This window comes from Cervus canadensis, chromosome 8 (assembly GCF_019320065.1).
Source record: "Cervus canadensis isolate Bull #8, Minnesota chromosome 8, ASM1932006v1, whole genome shotgun sequence".
NCBI classification, from domain to species: Eukaryota; Metazoa; Chordata; class Mammalia; order Artiodactyla; family Cervidae; genus Cervus; species Cervus canadensis.
The window spans coordinates 18,049,451-18,075,384 of NC_057393.1; the positions used below are offsets into that span (position 1 = coordinate 18,049,451).

Here is a 25,934-nt window from a genome sequence, read left to right on the forward strand (position 1 = left end):
TGAAACTAACACAACACTGTTAATCAACTATGCTTTAATATAAAATTGTAAATAAATAGAGGGCTGCAAAAAAATTTTAATAAAATGAAGTTACTAAGACAATGCAACCAGCTGACTGCCACAGACCAGACCTTTACACCTACTAGCTGTGGTCCAAATGGGGGACACCTATGGCTGATGGAAGTTGTTTCCATCCTTTCTGGCTGCTCTAGTCAAAGACAAACACACCTTCTCTCTGTATCCTCATCAGCCCTCTTAGAGGCCATGCAGGCTGGGCCCCAAATGCCTTAATATGGTGGAGAATGAACAGATGCAAATATCTCAACTCATACAAATACAGTGATGCAATTAGAACAGATAGAAGTTAAAAACCAGAAAGTAAAAACTGGACTGTTTTCTTTTATCTGGCCAATGTAATGCAACTGCTCTTGGCTCAGAGAAGAGGATAACATCTCCTTGAAAGATGGACATTAAGCCAAGTTGGACCCCTGGATTCCTGTTCTCCGCCCTGTTTCCACCAAGCGGTGGGACCTCGGACAAACCAATTCACCTCTTTGTGCCTCAGTTTCCTTGTCTTTCAAAGCAGACTCTACCTTTGCTCCCCGCCCAAGAGTGCTCTAGGACCCAGGACTGTGAGCACCTCTTGGGAGTGTGTCAGAAATGCAGAATCCCAGGCCCCACCCCGGAATGACTGATTCCACATCTGCCTTTTCATAGCAAGGGAAGTCTGAGCAGCACTTAAGACTGCCAGGCCCCTCAGCTTCAGGCTCCCATAGGCCCTCACATAGGAGCAGCAGAGTCCCTCCTTCTCTCACCGGCACTGATTAACTCAAAGGACAATGACCATCACCGAGATTACCGGGTAAAGAAACGCTCTCAAAAGAGAAGACTCCCCCCCACTGAAGAGACCTCCTTTTAGAACTCTGAACCCAAGCAGTCTCTTCTCCCCGAGGGAAAGAGTCAAGCTAAAATAAGCCAACAAACAAACAAGAGATTTTACAGCAGTTGTTCTCACATAACAACATGCATCAGAATCACCCAAAGAGTGAGCCGGGATACAGATTCCAGCATCCTCCTCGGCGGGGGCATTGTCTTTAAGGTTCCCCTGGGGACTGTGATGAGTAACCAGAGTTGGAAAACACTGCCCTTGCTCAGTGGGTCTCACAGTGCTGTCGTCAGAGAAGGGACATCAATCTCACCCGAAAATCTACTAAAGCTGCAAATATCAGGACCTACCCGTACCTACAGAACCTGAAACTCTGGTGGGGCCACAATCTGGGTCTCAACAAACCCACCTGGCACTTCCCAGGTGATGCCTGCTCCAATCTGTGAAACAGAGACCATTCGTGATGACTGAGGACCTCAAAGGGGTTGAAACCCAGGATTCTGCATTTCTGAGCAGCTCTCAGATGGTTCCTCCGTATACAGCCCAGAGAGCCGGTTAGTCACCGCCGCTTTAGGAACCCCAGGGCCTACTGAGCATTACATTCTGAGCAGAGAGAAGTCAGCACAAGGTTCTGCGGTACAGGCTCTCTCCAGGCGGACTGACCAGGTTTGAATCCTAATTTCCTGACTATCTATGGGCAAAACATCTCTGGTGTCTGAGTCTACATTTCCTGATTCAGAAAATGGGGATAATGGTGGTAAAGAATAGCTTTACCATTTGGGTTTCCTTCTGTGTCATTATGAAGAATCAATAAATAATTCGCATCCAGCACTTAACACCAGACCCAACGCGTCGGGAAAATTCAATAAGCAGAAGCTGATATTACTATCAGCTGTTGCTACTGCCTCTCATCCCTAGACCAAGCACATCACTGCCCAAGCTCCTCTATCATAAACAAAGAAATGCCTGCCTCTTCGTGAGCCAAGCAAAAGTATCTGGTTCTCCTCGAATAATCGGGGGGTGGGGGGGGAGGCCACAAAAGCTCATCAGAACCCAAGGGCAGACTAGTTTCTCACTCAAAACAAGAAAAAGTTACCCATCAAGTACTTGGCCAGTCATCAATTTTTACTTGGCAAGTGAAAATGACTGAGCAGCAAATAAGTGATCAATTGACTGATCAATTGCCTCTGGGGCAGCAATTCCAAACCTTTGGAAGGCGAAACTCAGAACCCTGATTAAAAATGCAAATCTTCGGACCAAGTGGGATGCTTATAAGTCAGTATCCAAATCATCATTAGAACTGAAGCTCCCTGATGAATTCCCCGGGGGCCTGGCACACACATAATTCACAATAAATATTTCTGAATGAATGAACAAGCCTTTTGAGGTGTGGACTTCAATTAGACAATTAGGCTAAAATGCACCACTACAGCAAATGAATGAATCTTTTGAATGAGTTAAACTGGTATCCAGAGGCTTTGTCAAATTACTCTAGTGAAATGGCATCTAAGTCTGTCTCTCTCTCTCTTTCACATACATAAACACACACAAACTACATTCCTCGTGAAAAGTGGACATGAAGTCTCACAGCCAGTCTGGTGATGGCACTAAAGACCTGGACCAAGAACTGAAGCTGCTTCTGGGAGTTCTTCCTCTTAGGCTAGATTTGCTCCTCAGTGAAGATAGCAAATCCTCAAGAAACCTGAAAGGCCAGGAAACTTGTGGAGCAAGAGAGGGCCTCAAACACAAGAGATGACCGCCTGAAACATGAACTGGGGAGAGGCCAAGCCCTCTCAAACATCCCGCCCAAACCCACTGGTACAGTTCACTGGCCACTCCTATCACAAACACCAAGGATCCAGTAGTGGAGGAAAGAGATGGACTCTCAACCACAGCACCTCAGGAATCTTAACAATGTTAAGACTCAGACAAGACTCAGTGTCAAGTTCACATTCAGGACTAAAGGACCAAGAGGGAACAAGAACACTCTCCAAGTTGTATCCTTTTCTTGCTGGCTCCACAAAGCGCTCAGGCTCCGAAGGAGAGTCCTCGGGCCATACTGAATCATGGCAGATGGGTTCTATGACCAAGCAGAAGGGAATGGGCTGGTGGAACTCAGATGGAAGCCTGCAAGCCTGAGGATGAAAGGGAAAGCAACACCCACTGCAGAATTTCCACCGCTCAGCTGTATAAACAAATAAAACGGTCCATTTCTTCTGGATCCTCTCCTAGTTGTCTTTGCGCACGCACACAGACACACACACACACAAACCACTTCACATCCGAAAAGAAAAACAACCAAGAAAGGTCTACACAGTTTGTTTTTGCTGCGTGTGGAGTTTTTTTTTCCTAAATCACATCTGACTTGGTGTTAAAACATCAACCTTTGGCCAAAATACTCTTAAAACAAAGGCTTAATTGGTTCTGAATTCGCCCTTTTGAAAAACAAGGGAAATGTCTTCTGTGGGTCCTGACCTTCATCCCAGCACTGTTCGTGGGGTTGGAAGGAGTGTGGGAAGAGCTCTCTTTGGGGAGGCAGAGGAGATAGTGCCTAAACGGTTATCCATGTCAACTGCAGGGTACGCCTGGGAGGCACTGGAAAGGTGGACCCCTGGGTCCACCTCTGCGCTCAGCCTGCACCATCTCTTCCGGGTTAAAAGAGACAGAGGAGTTCCCAGAGAGGGGCCACTGGAGCTTGGGCAAACTGGTCTCTGACCCCACTTAGATCTTTTTACTGCTCCCCTTCCTATGTATCACTCACATATCCAACCACCACTATGCTGGTGCATTTCAAATAGCATCACTTGAAATCCAGAGTTCAAGTCTCTCTTAAAAGGGCAATGCAAGCGAAGCACATATTACTCTCCCAGTCTACTCCTGAGTCTGAACAACAGAACCCAACACATACAGTCCTCCGAAAGATGCAGGTGAGAAAGTAACTAGGGCCTTATATTCATAAGAGCAGGACACAGGAATAAATATCCATTAGGAACCCAAATATCCTAAAGCACAGAAAAGACACGTGCATCATGGAATAGTAAGTGACAATAAAAAAAAAAAAAAGCAAACTATTCTACAGGAAATAACAAGGATGAAACACACGTATAATGCTGAGTGGAGCCTGACATATAACACTGTATTCTACACAATCTCACTTCTAAGATGCTGAAAAGCAGGCAAAACTAATCCATGGTGATAGATGAAACTAATCCATAGCAAGAAGTTTTGTCAGGGGCAGGGCGGGGGGGGGGGGGTACTGAATAAGCAAGACTGCAGGGGAGTTACTAATACTCTTTTGCAGGGCCCAGCAAACTACAGCCCGTGGGTCAAGTTCAGCCACTGTTTTTATAAATAAAGTTTTATTGAGGCCCAGCTACATCTACACCTAGTCCTTTAGGTATTGTTTTTGGCTGCTTTCACACACAATAGTAGAGTTGAGAAGCTGCCACACAGATTGTTTGGCCTACAAAGCCTAAAATATTTACTGTCTGGCCCTTTATGGAAAAAGCATTCCACCCCATTCTACCTACTGAGTTGGGGGATGGTTTCATGGATGATCACGGAAGTAAAAGTAAGAAGTTCATCCACCTCTCCACTAAAAACCTGTGCCCTGGGCTGTACTTATATTGTGCACTGTGCTGTACTTATATTATGCTTCAATAAAACTCTCTACAAGTCCACAGAATTAAATATCTATGTCTTTTTTTTTTTTTGAAGGCCTTTGAATTTGTATTTCAATTATATTTGTGTTAACCATTTAGGATGAATACAGCTTCTGTGCTGCTCTTGTCTTTTCAAAACTGAGAGGAGCTAGGAGATTCTCCAGAGTGGGGAAGCTTCCAACACATCAATTGATATTGTGTCCAAATCTCTTAGAAGAACATGACGCTTTTACAGAATCACTCAGTAGTAGTTGTTCGGTCACTAAGTCACGTCTGACTGTTTGGGACCCCACGGACTGCGGCGTGCCAGGCTCCTCTGTCCTCCACTATCTCCTGGAGTTTGCTCAAATTCATGTCCATTGCACGGAATCACTCAGAAGCCATTCATATAAACGCTGCACTTGGCCAAGTCCTGAGATCACAGGAGGGACGGGAAGGGAAAGGAGTGGGAATCTCATGTGATACATGGTGTCATACTACTCGAGGTTATTTTAGGGTGTAGCTTAGGAGAGCAACCAGCTCAGCTCAGATTGAAATACAGCATGTATTAAGGCTAAACAGTCTTAAATTTCCAGGGAAGAAAATTCTGCCTTGAAAAGCACATCGCATCTAAGCTTTAAGTGGAGAATGGGGGATTGGGAAGACATCCGCTCCACTCTGCACCAAAAGAGGGCCACCCTCTTGTCCCACCTCAACATGGCTACTTGGGTGCTCGCTTCGGCAGCACACATACTAAAATTGGAACGATACAGAGATTAGCATGGCCCCTGCGCAAGGACATGGCTACTTGGCTGCCATGTGCCTGGGCGACAAGTTGATTGTGTCTGAGGTTTCCTCTTTCTTTCCCTTTGCTTCTTTTGTTTTGGTTTGCTATTTATCCTTTGATGATAAAACTACAATCACAGCTAGATGCCTCTTGGCTTCCCCTTGTCCTGGTCTAGCAGAGATTGGGGGAGAATGAATACTCAAAGGCATGGCAGTGCTGTGTCTCTCATAGAATGTGTCTCTGTTTGCCCACATGGGCATCAGGCCTCGGCAAACAGAAGCAGGGGAAGAACAATACTACCTGTTCATGGAGGAATAGTAATGGTTTCAGTCCTTCAAACAATGAGCTCTGTAATTTACTCCATCTTCCTCCTGAGAACGCGCTTCACATGGCCCACACCGTGCCAGGTGGTTCGGAGAAAGATGAACTGCCCGGGCTAACAAGGGACGCTTCAGCAACGGGTGTAAAGACACAACAGCTGCTCTGGTCTCGGCTGGTCTCCCAGTGACATGGCCCCAGCCAGCCTTTCCACACCAAGATAAGGGTCATGATGCCACTCACCCTCGACAATTCCCACACCCCGGGCAGCAGGACTTCCCAGCACTCCACTGAGATGTCTGAGATGTCGTGGGCCTCAGGACACTGTTCCTCATCCATTTACCAAGGGTTAGGGTTTGGGTTTGTTCTCCATCCAAGCCCTGAGCCTGTACCCTTTTCCGGCAGCAAAATTCACTGTGCTGTTCATCAAAAGGAAGAAGGATCCCCCAGGGAGAGGACCAGCAAGATCAGTAGCCTTGGAGACCTCTAGGGGTGAAGGGACACTAACAAACAGCTGCATTTTCCCCTAAAATCACACACGGATCAGCAGCACAACTGCAGAAGGAATCAAAATGTTTTTAAAATAAGTTACTGTCACCCTGAAACGAGTACAAAATATTAGGGCCCCAACCAAATAACCGTGTCTGCCGAGTCCTACTTTTCACTGACGGAATAATTCACAATTGACCTGGGGCAAAGGGCTACCGGAAAGTCTTCTCCAGGCAGTTATAGATTTGAAATGGCACAGCGACAAAGATGCGATGTGGCTGTGGACCACATACGCACACACAAGTTATCTATCTTCACACGCAAGGGAAGAATGGAAATGCTATCACCGAGCGACACCAACTTCCAAGGAGAGAAGACCCCAGAGCCAGACTTTAACAATCCGACAACGAGTTTTGAATGCCCCCCCTCGAAGGGTTAACCCAGAAGCAGAAGGACTCAAGAAGTTTCGGCACCATCAGTTACACCATGGGGTCCATCCGTCCTGGCCAGGGCCAGGCAGACAGACGAAAATCATATTAGTCTGGTCTCCCTCCACTACTGCACTCTGTTGGCATCAGTTCAGCTCTGAGTCTATATTAGTCCGTGATTTGTTTAGCCTTTGGATTTAAGAGAATGGAAGTACTACGTGAGCAGGAAACAGGACACTCAGCAGAAGCTGGGATCCGTGGCCTTTCCCTCCCAGCACTTCCAGTGTCATATATCAACAAGTCCGAAAGAAATCAACATTTCAGAACAATCAGGTCAAAAGTGATATTCTTAGCACCACTTAACATGATTTTGATCCACCGGAAACAACTCTCTGGCTGTCACACAGCCTCTTCTCCCATCTCACCCCCGTGTAATTCTTCCCATTCACATTCTGTCACCTCATTTGACTCCCAATTTAAGACCCCTCCCGAAGCAAAAACCAGTAGCCAAACTGGCATCTGTGTGCCCATCATGCCTGATCAAGATGCTCTTGACAAAAATACATAGGACTCTCGTGCTTTCTCTATCTTTACATCATTTCAGCAGCTTTTCTTCTGCCCTTGTTTCTTCTTTGCTTCCCACCTCCCCCAAAGAATCAACCACCACCACCACCATCATCATCATCACCACCATCATCATCATCACCTCGGTTGGGGAAAGGGTGGAAGATAAAAGACACAAGAGACCTACATATCAACAAATCAGACTTCAGGATCTCTTGCATGTCCTACCTGAATTGCAATCTGGTGTTCAATCGTTTTGTACGCAGAGTAATGTGTGCTCCCGGACTGAAAATGGAGCTGTAGAAAGAAACCAAATCAAAGCGTTCTGCTTATGTCACAAACTACAAGAAAACATCTTAAGCAGTTTATGAATAGCAGACAAACCTTCCTAGATTGAACTGCAGCCTTGGCATTCAATCAAGACCTGTGTATTTTTATTTGTTGCTATAAATAAGATGCTCATAATAATCTAAGGGTTTTTTTTAAAAAAAAAAAAAAAAAGCACCTATTCAATAAGCAAAAGGGAGGGAGGTAGAGGGGGCCAGGAGTGAGGATCAATGACATGAAAAGGAAAGACGGACGCCCATTAAGACATAAAGGAAGCCAGTGTGCTGAGCAAGATGCTGCAGAAAAATTAACTGTGTGCTGCAAAAATCATTAGAATTGCGACACGTAGGCGAAAGGGAAAGACTGGGAGAGAGAGGATGTGAGAAGCCACAAGACTGCAAAGGTACAAGCCCCCCCCCCCCCCCGCCACATCGCTCCCCCCGCCAGAGTTCGAATAACTGGGCTCTCACCCTCAAACACAATTCTATTTTGGGGAAAACAAATGTGGCAGGCAGAGAATTCAGGGGCCACCCGATGCCTTATACATTCTTTCGCAATGACTAAGCTATCAGTCCCAGGACAGCTCAGGACAGCTCTTGCAACCCACACGCACTCTAGGAATCCACACTTCCCCAAAGAGGGAGCCAACCAGTGCCCAAGAGCAACTGAGAGTTCTGAAGACCACCTATTCGGGGGCTGAAGGGTGAAGGTATGCCCCGAGTTCACCAAGACCCCGCCCCCCCCACAGCAGAAGGCTAAAGTCTCTCCTGGGTCTTTCCCCTTGAAGACCTATAGATCCCCCAACAAAGAAGTGGGTAGCCCCAAATAAAAAGGAATACCAAGATGGCTCTCCAAATTTTTCTTTTCCCCAATAATACTTGTTAATCTTGGGCTCCTACCAACTGGGAAAACACACACCATTTGCTGACTGATTTTATAAACAACACAACAATCACCAATAGGTCTCAACAATATCTGAAGATGCATTTTAATTGACCATAAACGAACAAATGATGAAGAACCACATGGTCCTATGAAATTGCTGTCCATCCCCCTCACAGCAATAGGCAGATCAGTTGCATTTCCAAACACAGAACTGTATTATCAGAGCAAACTACTGCTATTACCACCACTGTACTGTTACTATTACCAGAACCTTCCCGTAAAGCAAAGCATTACCTAGCCTAAGTGAGTTTTAGACTCCATTATTTCGTATCTTGCTCCCTGTAAGAAAAATTACTCACTTTATACAGGTTTTTATTTGTGGGGGGGGGGGGGAGAAATTCACATAAGAATTTCTGAACCAAGTCAAACTAAACACAGCCCAGTAGTAATGAAATTTTTAAAATAGCCTAAATCCATACTGCTCATGGGATAAGGCAGTACTGTTCCCAGTTGGGGATACAATGGGTTCTGAGACCATTATGTCTTTTCCAAATGAACAAATAAAAAAACACTGCTTGTATAGATATATTTGGAGTCTGCCTGGTCTCAAAGTTAAAAGGGAGCACAATAGAGGCAGGGGGAAAAAAATACATATATACACACATATACATATTCCTTTACCTGTCAAGGCAAAGTAATGAATCACACTCCCAAAAACAACAAAAGATAAAGGCTGAGCCACTGAGATAAGCCCCTCCCATGCACAGAGCTGCCCCCCCCCACCCCCCAACACACACACTCAGGAGCTGTTCATCCAAAGTGAGTCCCTGCAGAAGACAGATGAACTTGCCCCCTCGGCCCCCCCGCACCGTCCTTTTTGTGAAAACTGCCAGTCAGTAAGCGGAGATCAGACTAATTACTGTGACAATTCTGCATCGTGTTAAAACAACTTTTGTGCGCGGGACAGATTCCTCTGCGAGTTTGGAATTCTTGGCTGAGAGCAGCTCTGGTCGAGCGGAGCGGGGGACTCTCCCGCTCAGGAGAGAAGGCAACACTGAAGGCTCATCCTCCTTTTCAGCCGGTTTTATTCTTCCCTTTTCCAACTACCTGATGCAGAGCTTAATGGAAACTTGTCCAAGCTTTTCTTCCCACAAACCCTGCGGAGCCCTAAGGCGATCTTGCACTCAGGGTAACCACAGAAATCTTCTATCATCAATTAAAACTGAATGGACACCTGATAACTAAGTAGACATCGTGGAAACAAAATTTCGTACGATCATGACCTTCTGAACAAATTAGTGCAACTGTGGCTAACCCAAATTCAATTTTCACTTGTCCGGTTCCGTACTTAATCCTTGTGTTCAACACCAACCCAAACAACACAACTCCAAAGAGAAAGCTACTAATACAATTAAGACAGTAAAAATGCAGCTGCAAGATTCTTAAGAATCTGATTGTTACTGTTCAGTTGCTGAGTTGTATCCAACTCTTTCGGGACCCCACCAACTGTAGCCCGCCAGGCTCCTGTCAATGGGATTCTCCAGGCAAGAATACTGGAGCAGGCTGCCAGTTCCTCCTCCAGGGGATCTCCCCAACCCAGGGATCGAACCCAGGTCTCCCGCACTGGCAGGCAGATTCTTTACCACTGAGTCACCAGGAAAGCCCTAAGAATCTGGCAGGACAAAGCTAATCTCACCTTCACACACACCAATCTAACATCCCCAAGCAATGTAACTTCACTCCTCAGGTGTCCAGGCACACTGAATAATGTTGACCAGCTCCTAAATCTGAAAATGTTGACCAGCTCCTAAATCCATGCAGCACAAGCTCCAATCAGATCTTCACTCCTAACCAGAACCCACTGTGTTGGAGAGATTCTGAGCTAAACTTCCCCCAGCAACAGCGAGGAAGACTTAAAATTTTCTCATTTCTCCGTTGCATTTCCACCCCCTCTTTTCCCAAATACTCTCTTCTAAAACACACCCTTTAAACGGCTTTTTCCTTCCCTGTAAAACACAGGGATGCCTTGTTCATTATAGTGTAGCTTTTTAAGACGAAGATAAAATACAAGGACCCAGTTAAAAACTTGGCATTCTAAGATGGAACAATAATTTATTTATATCTCCGTATAAAGCTAGAATAAAGAACAAGAGAAGGCTGGCCCTCTGTGCTTTTGTTTGTTTTTGGAAGATATGGGGAGGCTGAGAGATCTTAGATGGCGAATTAAGGCTTATCTGATTTAAGAACCAGGTCCCCCCTAGCATGGACTCTTGGGACCCCCCTGCTCTGGTCACCTGCAGCACTGTCCATCACTTCTGCATCCAGCAACTGTGGCTCTTATGCCCTGAGCCTGCAACGCACCATAATGTGGTGCCTACCCACCACCCGGAGCCCCCATCCCGCCACCTCCTAAAGCAACACCAAATGAGAACTCCAAGGTACTCCTCATATTGTGCCTTCCTATGAAACTTGCAACAAAATAAACCTTCCCTTCCTGGGTGTTTGTTCACAGTGGCCAAGCCCAACCACACATTCTGACACTCCCAGATGACCCAGCCATCTCTCCCCCAGAGAAAGAGTCATGGAGAAGCACTGGTGCTCTGTACAGTCTGGCACACATTCTCCCCCAAAGCAAAATCCAGTATTTCACAATCCACCACCTCCCTTATCAAGAAATCCTATCTTGATTTCTCTTGTCTCATTTCTAATTACTACTGGCCCTAAATTCACTGTTTCCCATACAAGACATCAGACATACCCAGAGTCGCAACACAGCTTTTTCAGCCACAGAGATCTCATCCTTAAAGGCAACTCAAAAAACTTGAAACCCTCCATTGGGTTTTCCAACACTCAAGTGAACTTCCTGTAGGATGAAGATTAATTTCGTATGCCTACTCACTCCACTAAACTGGGAAGAGGGGGAGCATTTGCTTTATTTCCATTTTTATGAATCACCTAGCTTTCTATTAAAAAAGAAGAAATCCAGATTCATTTCCTAAAAAGTTCTGGTTTGGGGGAATTCTTGGTTCACCTTCCTCACCACTGTAGCTACCACCAAGAGGCACCTGTAAGTTTAATTTACATGTTATTAGCATAAAAGACAAACTAGGGGCCTAAGTATATCTAAGACCTTTTCTTAGGTCACCAGTCATTTTTCAGGACAGTGACAGCACCCCCAAGCCCTATACTGGGAGCCTCTTACATTTAGTGGGAAATAAACTTCTGACCAGGCCTCTGGGTGTCTGTCTGCCTACCCCTTTAAAAAGTGCCAAGGGGGCTTCTAACTCCTACAGGGAAGGCAAAACCAGCAGACTGGTAGGTATGGAGGCTTAAGCATTCCTGCAAAGATCCAGACACAGAACATCTGTACCCTCCTAAAATAACAACTTAACAAAGGCAACCACTTTTCCCTTCCTGGCTTTCTCCTTCAGAAATTGTGCCACAACAAAATGCACGCCTTTAGACACAGGAACAATCTCTCCTACTGTCTCGACGTTCCATCAAATGTCTATTTACCCTCATTAATTTTTTCTTTTCTTTTCCTCAACCTGAAACCATCAGCTATGAGTCAGAGAACGATCATTAACTTTTACAGCTTTCATACACATCCACCTACTCACACTGGGGGAAAGTATTGACTTGCAACACTGACTGAGACCAAAATTCTCTAAGAAAAAAAAAGCTGGGGAAAATCACTTTGAGAAAGTTTTATCTATAGGTCTATGGTGGGGGCGAGGGGGGCAGGGAGCTACATTTATTGTTTTTTTTTTCCATTTTGTGGTGCAGTCACTGCAAAAAGTTAACAGTTGAACTTGGTTATGGTGATGGGCATTTCTGGATTTGTTTTTTAAGGGAAAATTAGATGATTTTCTTTAAACATCAAACCATAATTACAGTTCTTAAACTGTTTAGGGGAGAGAAGAATAAAGTGAAGCAAGTTTCCTGCTCTTGTCCAAAACACATTTCCAGCATATAAAAACACGTGGGCTAAAGTGCTGAGACATGTTCCTAACACAGCATTTTTCATTAAAAGTTGCTACACTAACACTCTTAAAATAATGCCCCATCATTACTCCCCTTAGCAGTCACAGCGCTGCAACTCATAACGAATTAATTTGCATTAATGTGAGTTTCATGTGTCCTTCCCTGGGTATGCCATTGTGATTCAGGCTTAATAAAACTGACAGGACAATAACATAGGGCCTTTTATTTCACTTTCCCAAACAAACCAACCCACCCAAAGACCCACACAAATCCTCTCGATTTTTTTAAGCATTTTGCTAATATATTTAGTACATCATAATTGGCCCAGCACGCAAGAACCTAGTTATCTTCTCAGTAAATATTTATAGCATCACTCTTTCCCATTCATTCTGCATTTTCTTAGAGAATCTCACTGTAGCCTACATCTGCAATTCATTGACTTTACAATTTACCACATGTTGGGATGGGAGAGGTCTTAGCTCCATTTGAATCACTACACAAATATGCAAGTGATTTATCGGTTTCAAACTAAAGACTGCAGGAGAAGGACTCCACTTTTCCTGAACATTACTTCTTCTGGCAGACCATGAACAATTACAGTTCGTACTAATTAAGCTCTGTAAATGTGCTGTGCCTTACTAATGCCTACCAGGCCTCAAATTTATTTTCTTGATGCCAAACTTTAGCAAGCAATTTTAACTCCTTCAGAGCTGATCCCACTAACAGCCATCTCTTTTCCCTGTAAAAGGAGGTGTATGGGACTACTTCATGACCAAAGGAAAAAAAAAAAAAGAATAAAATATAAGAGACCAAATTACCAGCCCAAAATCAGATATGCCTAAGGAAGAAAACAGCCTATCCTAGGAAAACCAAAGAACACCAGGGCTGATAACCGTTCAAAGATCCCACAGTCCCATCTTTGTAATGAGCTGCTAAGGGATTCATATCTGTCCCAGAGGGCTAGTAAGTTTCTGCATTCCATTGATTAGAAAATAAAACCGTTCAGCCTCAGTCTTTAAGTTTGGGTTGGATGGAGCGAAGGACTGGCCAGAAATGACAGAGCCATCAGCCCCGCCCCTCTTTGCCACAGTTTCCCACACACCTCGGAATCCCACCCCCCCTCAGCCATGTGGTCACACACACACTCGGACAGCCCACTCCTTTTTTAAGAATAAATTACAATCCGCAGGGTAACTGGCCATCTCTCTCACATCGGGGGTCTTCACCACAGATGCCCCATCCCCAGACTCTTGCACAGTAACTCACATGAAGTTATTATCTGCTGCATAGAGCTCTTTAGGTGAAAAGTAGATTGGAACCAGTTTTTACTGAGTAAATCAATATGGTTGTTAATACGATCCCCCCACACTCCCCCCCGCCCCGTCATGATGTTTTCACCTCTCCTAAGAAACGTCTAACTCCTAACTTCACTCAAGACACTTTTGTCAAGCCCAAATCTCTGTCACGTCTTTTTATACCTTTCTAACCTTTCTTAGCCAAGTATTTATTCTGCCTTCTCTGTTACTTTTCTGTGTCCTCCCCCAAGACGCCACTGCACATTTCACAAATGAATGACCTTCCCACTCCCAAAGCAAACTTGGATTTTTTTTCTCATCTATTAATTCTTTTAATCAAGTCTCCTCACTCCATGTCACTTCTCTCTTAACCCTCTCGTTAACTAGCGCACTATGCAATGTATGCATTTTCCCTTCCAGCTCAGTAAAACATCATATAAATTGAAGGGCAGCTTCCCATATCAGGTTTCTTTAAGTATTCTGGGAAATAAGCACAATATAGACAACAGGGTCTCAAAAAAGAAAAAGTCAAGAAAGGAAAAAGGGATAAACCAGATGAAAAGGAAAAAAGATGCAAACACCTAGAGCAACTTTGCTTTTGAAAAACATTCGTGCAGAGCCCCCACTGAATTTCCATTCCTCAAAGTGCTCTTTATAAATGTGTATAACAATAGCCTGGAGGAAAAGTACAAGTCAGCTGCCAAAGGAGGAGGGGGTGTCTGTCTCAGTTGGCTCAGATTGTAGGGGTGGGGGTCAGAGGCGGGGGAGAGGGCAGCTTTGGCGATGGGCTGTCCCCACCGCCCCCCCCCCCAATCTCATTGCTTATAATTAGTGAGAGAAATTTGAGCTACTGCCAGTGTCTGCGGACCTTGAATATTATAAGGCCAACGTGGCGTCAAATATCTTAACATTCATAAGTGTTATGGGCTGTAAATAAAGCCTGTGGATTTATGACCCGGCGGTGCTTGCCAGCAAAGGACTAGGGCACATTTCTTTCAGCAGACCTGTCGAGGTGCGAGTTTGCCTTTGGTTGTAAAATTAACCATTTCCTTCACAAATGTGCTCAATTATAAGTCAGAGTTGAAGACTGACTTACACGGTTGCCAATATCCACTCCCAGAAGAAACTCAGACGCCCACATCACACACCCCTTTCAAAAAGAAAAGCCTCAAGAATTTGATTCACCCCCCTCCTTCTCCAAACTTCTGAAATGTGTCACCTCCAAACAGTTATAAATGCGGTTAAAGATATTATCTAATTCCACTCACCAAGACTAAAAAGCTTACACCTACTTCCTTGGAAAGTGCTTATTTATTTGGCAACGCCACGGTTTTAAAAAAAAAAGGAGTAAATCACTCCTTGTCTGAAGTCCCTTCCCCCAATATAATGTCATCTACTTCCTGTGTAGGAGAGTCTTTGCTAAATCCAGGTTGTCTCAGACTTAACTGCCAATAAACCAACTTCCACAGAACTTCCAGACAGCTGGGGAAAAGGTCCCCGGAGTTTTAGTCATGGTCCAGAAACACGCGTCCGCACAAAAATTTGCAGCTGTCCTGTCTCTGCAGTGCATTTTTAATGTGATTCGGGGGCCCCTGTTGTGAAACATCTGACAAAATGTAAAATCCTCTTAGATACCTTCCAGTTTACCCACTGAGCCTGTGTAAGAGAAGTTGCACCAACATTTCTCCACCAAGAAGTCTGGGTGCTTTTCGTATGCACACAGGCACCTCGTGGCATGTGAGGAGACATTCAAAACCTGGAAAGGCTTCTACTGTAATCTTTAAAAGCACAGCCTCTGGTGCAACTATTAAAATGCTGGTTTTCTAAAGCAAATATTTTTTTAATGGCGTGCAGAACTGCAGTTATCCTGAGCTGCTAACAGAACAGCATTCTTGATCTGCCAGCCCCCGGAAACCTTCCTGTAACTTTTTCACAGCTTGCTAAGAAACAGAAAGCTGACCAGTTTCCAGCAGGGACTCTAAATGAAATCCATATCAGTAAAATTAAAATCAAGGTGGAAAACTCCCAGCCAGAACGGGGGATTGTTTTTCTCCAAATCTTTTCTCAATCAGATAGGGGTGCATCAATGAAAGCTACTTTCCTTCAGCAGTCAAGTTTCCAAAAACACTTCTTCCAGATAAACACTCTAGGCTCCCGAATGCCTCATAGTTTTGTTTCTGGGGTTTTCAGAAGGCTTTCATTTCAACAAACTATGGAAGTGCTGGCATATTAAATTTATAATCATTAAAATATGACTTATTGGGTGAATGTTGAGCCCATAATCCAAACTGCAGACATTAAACCCCAACCTTAGAAAAGATTAGCACGGAATTAATACTGCTGCCTTGAGATTGAAATCTAAACATGTTTGCCATAAATATTTCTCAAGGAGAAGAAAAACAATTAGCATAAATACCAAAGAAGGGCAAGAACACCTGTTCTTTTTCAGGGCGATAAGCATTTTATTGTTCTCTATTTAAAATGTAATGACCTGTGTAATTACAGTAATATTACATTGTTATGTAGGGGCTTGGAATGTCACACTTTGAAAAGTGTTGTCAAAACAATCAGGGGTGAAGGTGGGGGGTGGGAGGACAACGGGGAAGGACCACCATTAACCCTTCACACTCCAAGGTCTAAATCTTTTGTATTAGAAAGGATTATGTTGTTTGAGCGAGGAGAAAACATCCATTTTTCACCAGGCAGAAAGAGAAGTTGCTGCCCAGCTAAATAAAACCCCAATGAACAGGCCCCTCTTGGTTTCCTTTAAATGCTGGATTCCAAGTTCAAAAATGAATTCAAGATGCTGCTTATTTATTTGTTCAACCTAGTAGCAAACAGTTTCAGCTGAAAAGCAAATAACTTTGGATCAAAGAAGATGCAAAAGCTCTAATAGCCAAGTCCTTAATTAAGAATTTCAAACCTAACTGGAATTTCGGCCACCAAATCCCATATTCTCATTTGGCAGGAGGGAAAAAGAAATGTAAAACTAGTTTTTCCTATCAACTTTAATACGGAAACAGTATTCTTATCTTTAGTATCTACAAATGTTACCACAATTCTAATATTTGCAGTTCTATCACCTCCCATATGCTTAACCAGACCTCTTGCCTTAATGCTTTTTTGTATTTGAATCTTTTTAAAAGCCGTTCCTATTACTGTATCAAAGGCTAAATTAACGTGATGTAGAAATCTTTGTCATTTTAAAATAAAATTATTACTATCAAGCTTTATGGCGTCTCCAGCAATTAAAGCATTATTCTTGAGATAATGTATTATTCATCATAAGCCCATTTAATGATACTCCTTAATTCTTTACGTTCTTAAATAGAAAAGCAGAAACCAGGAATCCAAAGAGCTTGCTTTTGAAAGGATGTAACTGCTTACAGGTAGACTCATAAGTAACACAAAATAAGCAAAAAAAAAAAAACACACCACCACCAAGGAGGGTCGGGTAAAGAACAGAGCCAATTTGTCTTTACACCTTGCCCTCAAAAAACACACTCTATGAAGCACTAAGAATTTCAGATGAGCATGAAAAGACCGCTATCTTGCCTATAGATTCCTTCGGCAGCTGTATCAAATCTGGAATTGCAAGCCGGCCTTCTGATTGAAGAGGTCAGGAGTGACACATAACAGCCTCTCAGCCTCATTTCCATGTCTCTGCTTACCGGCTTAAACAAATAACTTTAATTTTGGAGCACATCAGCTAACTCAGGTAACAGATAGGAGGGAGGAATAGCCTGTGTGCACAAAAGATGTCTGTTGGACGTTTGACACGCAAATATTAAAACTGCCTCCTGAGTTCAGAAATGTCTTCTCAATCTGATGTCACAGCACCAGGCCACCCGCTATGTCCGCAATTAAAATCACAAGACGCCGAGTATTCCTACAATGCCCACAAAGGGGACGGGGTGGTTGGGAGCTTTCCTTTTCGCACCGGGAAATCATTTATTTGCCTTTAACAATTTCCCTGTTTCCTAATTACAGCACAACACAACTGTTGGAGTTTCGGGAGACAGTGGGGCAAGCCTGCCAAGGGTCACAGACAGGAGTCTGCAAGGAGCCCAGAAGGGCCAGCAAGCCCGTCATCAAAGCTCAGTATTCATATGGCCTTTCAGATGGCAAAGTGGATTTTAAAATAATATCAGAGAGACTTCCATCGTAGGGGGAGGGGAGGAGAGGAAGAAATTCTCAGGGTTACTTTGGAATGTCGCTTGGTCAGCTTGGTCATTACACAAACTCTCCGGTTCAAGATGCCCACGAGCTCCCAGGAAAAATACAACGTAGCCGGACTGTGTTTCGCCTCCAGCCGCAACCCCACAGACCGGCCCCTGCCTCCAGACAGCGCTGGCCATGTAAGAGGAGGTCGGGCTGAAACGGTCTCCCAGCTTTCCAAGCCTGCAGAAGCCTGGGCGCAAGGGAGGGCGGGGGGCTATAATTATTTCTTTTTCCTTGCCGTAAAAAAATGACCGATCTACCATGCCCTTGGCCTTTTTTTTGCCGGGGCCCCAAAAAACAAGTCAAACCTGATAGTTAATATTTTAATGCTTAAAAACACTTGTAGATCGGATCGACTCCCGTCCGGCAAGCCCTCGGCCATTAGCACCGAATCCACGGCTGCTCAACAGTGAGTGCCCTATTTCAAATTGATAGCTCGAGTTACCGAAAAAGAAAAAGACAAAAGTAGTGTGTGTGTAAATAAGAGGTAGGGGGACTAAGCCAGAGAAGGTGCAAAATAACAATTGAGAAGCCGGGCACAAACTTTTAGAGATCGCGTCTAGAGATTCGGGATCCACGCTTTTAAGAGGAGGGTGGGATGGGGGGAAGGGGTTCAGGGCGAGGGCAGGGGGCAGAGGTCGGTCGGGGAAGGGGGTGAGCCTTATTAACAAATGTCAGGGGTGGGCTCCGGGCGCAAGCTGCGGAAAGCGCCCCCCAGAGCCTGGCACCCCGCTCCGCCCTGGGGCCCTCAAAGTTGGGTGGCCTGCGATTAGCAGCCCACTCCCTAGAAGGACAGGCGCCCTGGGCCTCCCTCAGCCTCTCTACACCCTTGGGCCCCCGCACACCCTGGTCTCTACCCTCCTTGGGCCCGCTGAGGGCCTTCGCTAAAGCTGGAGAGCGCAGACCCCGCTATATAACCCCAAAGCACCAAATTCCCTAGAAATACATCAAGTCCGCCCGGAGGAGGCCATCCCGGCTGCACACAACCCGAGAACCGCAGCGACAGGGGCCTCTCCACCCCGCGCGGCCCAGGAGAGCCGGCAGCCAGCGCGCCACGCCGCCGAGCCAAGCCACGGCGCCCAGGGCGCTCGCGGCCCTGCGGGGTGGCCCCCAGAAAAGGAAGCCCGGAGCCCCCCAAAGTTTCCAGTGGAACCCGTCTAGGAAGCGTGACCTTCCAAGGGGAAAAGGGGAGGAGGGCTGAGAGCCAGCCAACGCCACTAGAAAGCTAAACAAATCAGCGGCCGAGAGAGAAAGCCGAGGCGCTTCTCCAAGGCCCCGGGCTCCGCGCGCCCGCTAGTTCTCAAGTCCAAACGCCCGGAGGGACAATCCGCTCTCTACCACCGCGCGTCGGGCGCAGCCCAGTCACTCCGTCCCCGGCCGCGGCAGCCAAGGGGTTAACCGGGGGAAGCCCAAGACGCCACAGAAGAGGGAAGGAAGAGAGAGGGAGAGGGAGAAAAGAAAGAGCCACACAGTCATCTTCCCAGGGTGAAGAAACAAACACCACCACCAAAGGGGGCGGGGGCAATCAGAGCGCAGGAGGAAAAAAAAAAGAAAAAAGTTCTTCTCATTTCCCCCCCACCACCACCACCCCAGCAGAGCCCTGCTTGGAAAGCAAAGTCTCCCCAACATCACGAGGCAACAAACTGAAAGCAAGAACATGGCGAAGTGCAAACACATCCCAGTCCACAAAAGGCAGAAAAGTTTGGAGAGTTTCGGGCTGCTGGGCCACGAGCGGGGGAGGGGAGGCGGGGAGGGGAGGAGGCGGGGAGGGGGAGGGGGAGGAAGGGGAGGGAGAGGAGGGAGGGGGCAGGGCAGGGGCCGCATGCGGGGCCGGGCGGGCAGGCTGCGGGCGGGGGGCCGGGCGCGGAGGCACTTACAGTTCGGGCGGTGGGCGAGAGCGATCCGTTGGGGAGGTAGGGGCTCGTCAGGTCGGGGATCATGATGAAGGGGTAGCCGGGATACGGTGGCCCCTTAAAGAGCCCTCCATCTTGCCTCTTGGCCGCTAACATGGCGGGGCGGCGAGGGGACGGCGGCGGCGGCCGCGCGGAGCGGGAGAGAGCGAGGAGAAACTTTTTAGAAAAGTGCCCCAAGTGGCCGGGGGCGCCCGGGGCCGGACCAGCACACGGCCGGGCCGAGCGGGGCGCGGGGCCCGGGCGCGCGGGGCGGCGGGCCCCGGGGTGGGGGGCGGGGGGGGGCAGCTCCGGGCGGCTGCGGGGCAGCGCGGGGCGTACTCACCTTCTTCCAAACTTTCCCGGGATTTATCTCGGAAACTTTCGGAGCGAGGCGGAGGCCGTCTTTCCGCCTTCCCGGAGGGGTGGAGGTGGGGAGGGCGAGGGGCAAACGCCACGCAGAGGTGGGGGGGAGAAGGGGGGGAGAAAAAGGATCAGCGAGGTGGGGGGTTTGGGGTGAGGGGGAAAGAAAAAAAAACAGGGTTACAAGTTTTTGCAATAGTGGCCCCACAAGCACACGCCGCCCGCCTGGCCCCGCGGCGCCCCGCCGCCGCCCCCAGCCCCGATTTCTCCCCTCTCAGCAACATTTGCCAAGCCCAGGAAATAGATTAAGAACCCCACCAGCCCGAGGGGCTTTTCCTACCTCGGAATCGGAGGAGCTGTTTTGATTCGTTTCTGATTCATTGACTAGAGACGATTTGACATCAGCTAAATCCCTCTCCGCCGAGGAGTTTTCGGAGCTCTTCTCCTCCTGCTCGCCCTCGTCTTTGAAGGAAATCAGTTCGTCGTTGGCGCCTAGGTCATCTCCTCCACCGCCGTTCAGCTGCGGCATTTTTTTTCACCCACCAGCAGCAATTTTGGAAGAAAAATGAAGTAGGAAGAAAAGCCAAAAAAAAAAAAAAAAAAACCCCAAAAAAGTTTTGCCCCCCCAAAAAAAAATTGCAAGAAAAAGACGAGTCCAAGGTGAACTTTTTTTCTGCTTTGGGGTCTTTTTCTCCTGGGGAGGGGAAAGAGGGAGGAGGGGAGGGGAAGGGGGGGGAGATCTTCTGCACGCGTGAGTTTGGGTTTCTTTTTTCTCTCGTTCCCAAGGATCCGATCAATGTGCAAAAAAATAATAAATAAAAAAAAGGGGGGGTAAAAAAAAAACACACCAACAACAACAAGAAGTCAGATATAAAGAGCAAAGGGGGGGGAAGCCGAAGATACAGGAGGAGCTCGTGCCGCTCGGATTTGAGTGAGTTGAAGTTAGACTGAGAGCTTTTCAGTTCAAAGGCGGCGCTGATTGACAGATAGAAAAAGGGGGATCGAAATCCGGAGGAACGGAGTAGTCTGGGAGCGGAGATTATTGACAGGGCGAGAGGAACACACTCGCTTAATGAGATGCCGGGGGGCGGGCCCGGCCCGGTGACGTCTGCATAAATAAACAGCCGGGGTGGGCGGGGCGGGGGCGGCTAACAATGATCCTTTCGGGCGCCGGGAGAGGGAGGAGGGAGGGAAGAAGGAGGAGGAGGAGAGGGGCGGGGGAAGAGGGGGGGAGAGACGGAGGGAGGAGTGTGCAAGGGGAGAGGCCTGCGCTGAGTGTGTGCGAGCCCCGGAGTCTGGGCGAGGGAACGGGGACTCGCTCCGGGTGGGGGGCGGCTTCAGAAAAGACAATGCGGAGTAGGAGAGGAGGGGAAGGGGGGGTGGGTGGCGATCGCGTCAGGAATCCGAGTCGAGGAAGGCGGAAGGAAAGCCCACTTGGGGGGCGGGGATGGGGAGAGGCCCAGAAAAAGTGCACTTTAGAAATATTAGAAATAAGTCTTAAGGAAGGAGAAAAGGAGGAGAGTATTGGGGAAAGGGTGGGAGGTAGGGGTTTAGTGGTTAAGCCAGCAATGAAATCAGCCACCCTTGGGCGGGATGTAACAGAAGTGGTCAAAAAGAGAGATCAACCCTCCACTCTCAGAGAGCTTGGGGAAGTGGAGGGCTGGGCAAAGTTCCTGGTCATCTGCAGTGAAAGAAACTATTAACCCACGAGGTCTTCCCTCCCCTTTTTTGTTTATTAATAGTGAATCATTTCGTTAAATCGTAAGTCTTTACTAGAATAAATATGCCAAGATGACTTTGTACCCAAAAAACAATCAAATACTGTAGTGTTTGTCAGGGGCATTAAAAATATCCTTAAGGAAAAATACATGATTCTTGTTGATTCTTTTCAATGTAGAATGTTGTTCTTTTTTTTTTTAAACTGACCTTGGAGGTGGTAGGATATCAGCTAGGATTCAAAGTCCTTTCTGACTTTAGAGGTGAAAAGTTTGGGCGTTAACGCCGCCAGGGAAAATAAAACTGAAAGTTCACCAACCCCAGGGATCAGTGGTACTGGAGTCTTTCTGGAAGGAGATCTGAAATGAAATCCCCCAAAGACTGACCAAATAATCAAGATGTAGATGGTTCTGGCAGGAAATTGCTAACCCAGCTGATGCTAGAAGGCCTCAGGGAGGAGATGGAAAACCTGAGGTTTGAGGCAGGTATTTGTTGATTTTTAGGCTCTCTCCTGGGGAGCAGATTGATTTGCTACAAAATGGGGAAGAAAATTATGTTAAAGGGGAAAAGGCCTGGGTCCCAAAACACAGTGTTCTAGAAAATGGAGCAACAACACTCATTTTCTTGCAAATATCCAGTGAGAAGTGAACTGGAATCTGCAACAGGAAAGGGGACAAAGAGAACCAGGAAAAAAAAAAGAAATCAGTAGGGAATTAGCAAATTTTCTTTTAGGAACAGTGTTGGTCTAGAGTCGGAGATGTACTAAACTATTTCACCCATCCCCTAAAAACACATCTCACCTGCTTTTCAGCTGGCCCATCAGCACCTAAGCTTTCCAAAAGAAAGCCAATTTACCATGTAATATTTAGAGAGTTTCGCTTTTCAGCAAAACTGTTTTATAGGCTAAGGTCTCAGAAAGAAGACTACTAAAAATAATGATACCAAGATTGACAAGGCCAATGAATTCCCCTGCACTGGAAAAAATTCATAACCACATTTGCACACTAAAGAGCAAGATGTGGGCAAAATAAAAATGTGGCGGGGCAGGGGGAGGCTATGGAGGAGAATCACAGTAACTCCCAACTTTAATATTAATCAGAAAATCACAAGTAGAGTGAGAAGGAGCCTGAAAAGAAGTAAAACAAATGTGTACATTTAATCAGACAGGATTGCATAGGATACAAAGCACAGGGCTAATTAGTCTCAGCAGGTAGGACTAACCTTCAGACTTCATAAATAAATAAGGCGGGCACAGTTTCTAAGAGGGTGAGTGGAGACAGAAAGGGGATTATTTTAAGACACCAAGTAAAAACATGAAGAATGAAATGCTTCACTGTTAAATCCATGTACAAATGGATTTAACAGTTTCCTTTTTTTTAGGTCTTTTCACCTGGTTGCCTTTAGATTTACGCATTTATCGAATGGCCATAGCTTTTCACACTTGCTAATTGTCACCTGTATACTTGGTGTGCCTGAATCTGTCTGTGTACAGTGTAGACTTTCCTAAGGCCTGTTTTAAGGCCTTATTTACTTAAATGAGAACACATTTACAGTAACTCAATTTTATGGCAATTTCTCCAGTGCAATGGTTCTTTTATTTTACTCCAACCCTGATCTGAATTAAATTGGATACTGAGGTCTTCTATGTCCTTTATAGGACTTACCTGGATAATAAAAGGTCATAAATATACCAAATTGAAATTTTAACGAATGTACTTACTGTTTTTAGTGTCCTGGCCTGCATTTTTATCATATGTTAATACTAAGGACTTTGGATGATTAGTAACCTCATCCATTTTGGCATATCCTTATGTTTCTCGTTGAAAGGAATCTCTTAACATCTCTGATTCAATTAATAAATTTAGAGTTATTCCATCATTCACCACATTTAATCGTGTTGCTTTGTGCCATAGAAAGTACTTGAGACCAGGAAGATCTCAGAGCATCAATTACCCCTGAGTCTCCGAAAGGGTTTTAGGTAATCTGGGGGGATAGGGGAGAAATGGGGGAGGGTGTGAAATTAAAATCAGCAAAGAGCAAGGTAATATAGTATTTAAAAGAAAGGTCCGGTTGGCCTACAATGTAGACGTGTCGTTTGTAGATTTGCTGTGAAATTTTAAACAACCGCTGGCTGTATCCAGGTGTTGAGGCTACTTCTCTCTCTAGATACTGATGACTGACTCTTAGTTTAAAGGACCAAGAGTTCTGCCCAAATAGCAGGGGTTCTAAACATGGGGAGGAAACCAGAGCAGTTCTGACTTTAGCCTGAGCCAAGGAGTTTTGCATGTAAGAAGCTGGGACTTCTTCCCTCAGAGCCCTTTCCCAGGGCCAGCCCAAGTCCTGAGCTGTAAGTAGACGGCCCCTCTGCCCTCGTTTCTTCCTCCTCCTCCCCATTCAATGTCTTTTGGCTTCTTCACTTCTCTTTTCTTCTCCCCTTCAACCATCCCTCTGTTAAATCTCTGTGGACCTGTGTTGCTATTAGTAATCTGCATTTTAACCTCAGAAATTAAATGGTTTACCTCTCCCATGGGTTCTTCCTTGTTCATCCCTATCAGAGAATGTGAAAGGAAGTTTCAGTTTATATATATACCACTTTTCAGGCATCAGTTCTCTACTGGGGGTTGTTATGGCAGAGTGGTAAGTGTCCTCTGAAATATGGGACTGTGCTTGAAGGGAAATGGCGGAAGCAGGCTGGCCATTGGCCTTGTTACCTATGGCCCCTTTGTCTTGTCTCACCTGACCAGTGAAGTGGTTGGACTGGATATTTTCTTAGGTCCGTTCTAACATTCAGAAAGTCTATGATTTCATACTTTCAGCCTATACCCCCATTATGCTGAGAGCCTCACCAGCATACCAACAAAAAGAACAAACTGTGTTGGAAGTTTGGCTTTAGAATTTAGGAAAAACAAGGATAGTCTGCTTAGATTCCACCAGAAGTAGAGAATACATGTCACCAACCATACTCAGCTTCCCCAGTCGATTGGTAAGATTCTAGTAATTAAACCTTGATGGTGTTGCATACATGTGTGTGTGTGAGTGCTGTGTGATTTTTCTTTAAATATCAAGGTTCCAAGATGGATGATCTGTTACCCACTGTGTGGGACTTATCTTTGCAGGGAGTGTGCTGACTGAGGGAAGCCAAAAAAAGAATCTGAAAACATAAGGAAGCTATAAAATGGGGAAATGTTTAGAAGCCAAAGTCCTGATTCCACTGTGATATTTTCTGTTTGCTTTCTGTTCTGTGTGGGTAATGGTTCCTTATTTGGATCTTGAGGAAAGCTACTCCTTTAGCCAACCTAGGAATACTAAAAATTGGACACCTGAGAGTTTTCAATGTTAGTGAGAGGAAGAGGTAGGCAAACAGGGCCCACTTCAGGCTTCCCTGGTGCTCAGTGGTGAGGAGCCTGCCTGCCAATGCAGGAGACATGAGTTCGATCCCTGGTCCGGGAAGATCCCGCATGCCACAGAGCAGCTAAGCCCAGGCACCACAATTATTAAGCCTGTGCCAAGACTCCCAGGAACCACAACTACTGAAACCCATGCATCCTAGAGCATGTGCTAGGCAACAAGAGAAGACACCGCAGTAAGAAGCCCGAGCACCGCAACTAGAGAGTAATCCCCACTCATCGCAACTGGATGAAAGCCTGTGCAGCAGCAAAGACCCAGCACAACCATAAATAAATTAATTAATTAAATAAAAATATTTTTTAAAAAGGGCCCACTTCACAGGCAACCTTTTATTCAACGCCCCCCCCCCCCCCCACACACACACACGATTCTATCAAGGGACTCAGAGAGGCACACACCCTCTTTTTGAAACCCTGAGGAACACTGTTCTGTTTTGGGCACTATTCTGAAGCATTTGGTTTGATCACCTTGCTTCAGCTAATGACAGGTCCAGGTAATAAAGTGACAATAATGCCTGATGATCCAAGGGTTAATGGGAAGACGTATGCATTTGTACAGGGTTTCATCACCTGCCTTCATAAGCTGATCACTACCGCTATAGGCATTTGTGACAGGAGAAGCCTTTTGGAAGGCATCAGTCCTCCATAAATATACCTTTCTTATTGACAAGATGTCTTTTAACCCTAATAGTAATGGAAGAAGGCCAATAAATGAAACATTTACTGCATTACTT

The 25,934-nt window shown here is 45.9% G+C and overlaps 1 protein-coding gene and 1 pseudogene across 34 annotated transcripts in view; one reads left to right on the top strand and one right to left on the bottom strand.

Annotated features, from left to right (window-relative positions):
- The window catches only part of TCF7L2 (transcription factor 7 like 2), a 199,209-nt gene extending 178,055 nt beyond the window's left edge, over positions 1–21,154 (bottom strand). For 4 of the 34 annotated variants that reach the window (XM_043475389.1, XM_043475393.1, XM_043475388.1 and 1 more), the window contains exons 1-4: positions 20,418–21,152; positions 20,061–20,127; positions 19,703–19,827; positions 7,342–7,410 (exon numbers count right to left, since the gene is read on the bottom strand). In XM_043475389.1, the coding sequence (XP_043331324.1) occupies positions 7,342–7,410; positions 19,703–19,827; positions 20,061–20,127; positions 20,418–20,606 (450 nt within the window). In that variant the 5' untranslated portion in view covers positions 20,607–21,152. Of the gene's footprint in view, positions 1–7,341; positions 7,411–19,702; positions 19,828–20,060; positions 20,128–20,417 lie in introns of all 34 variants that reach the window. The other 30 variants (XM_043475392.1, XM_043475415.1, XM_043475397.1 and 27 more) reach the window with 17 other exon arrangements.
- Positions 5,257–5,326, top strand: LOC122446898 (annotated as a pseudogene).
- Positions 21,155–25,934: the final 4,780 nt, after the last annotated feature.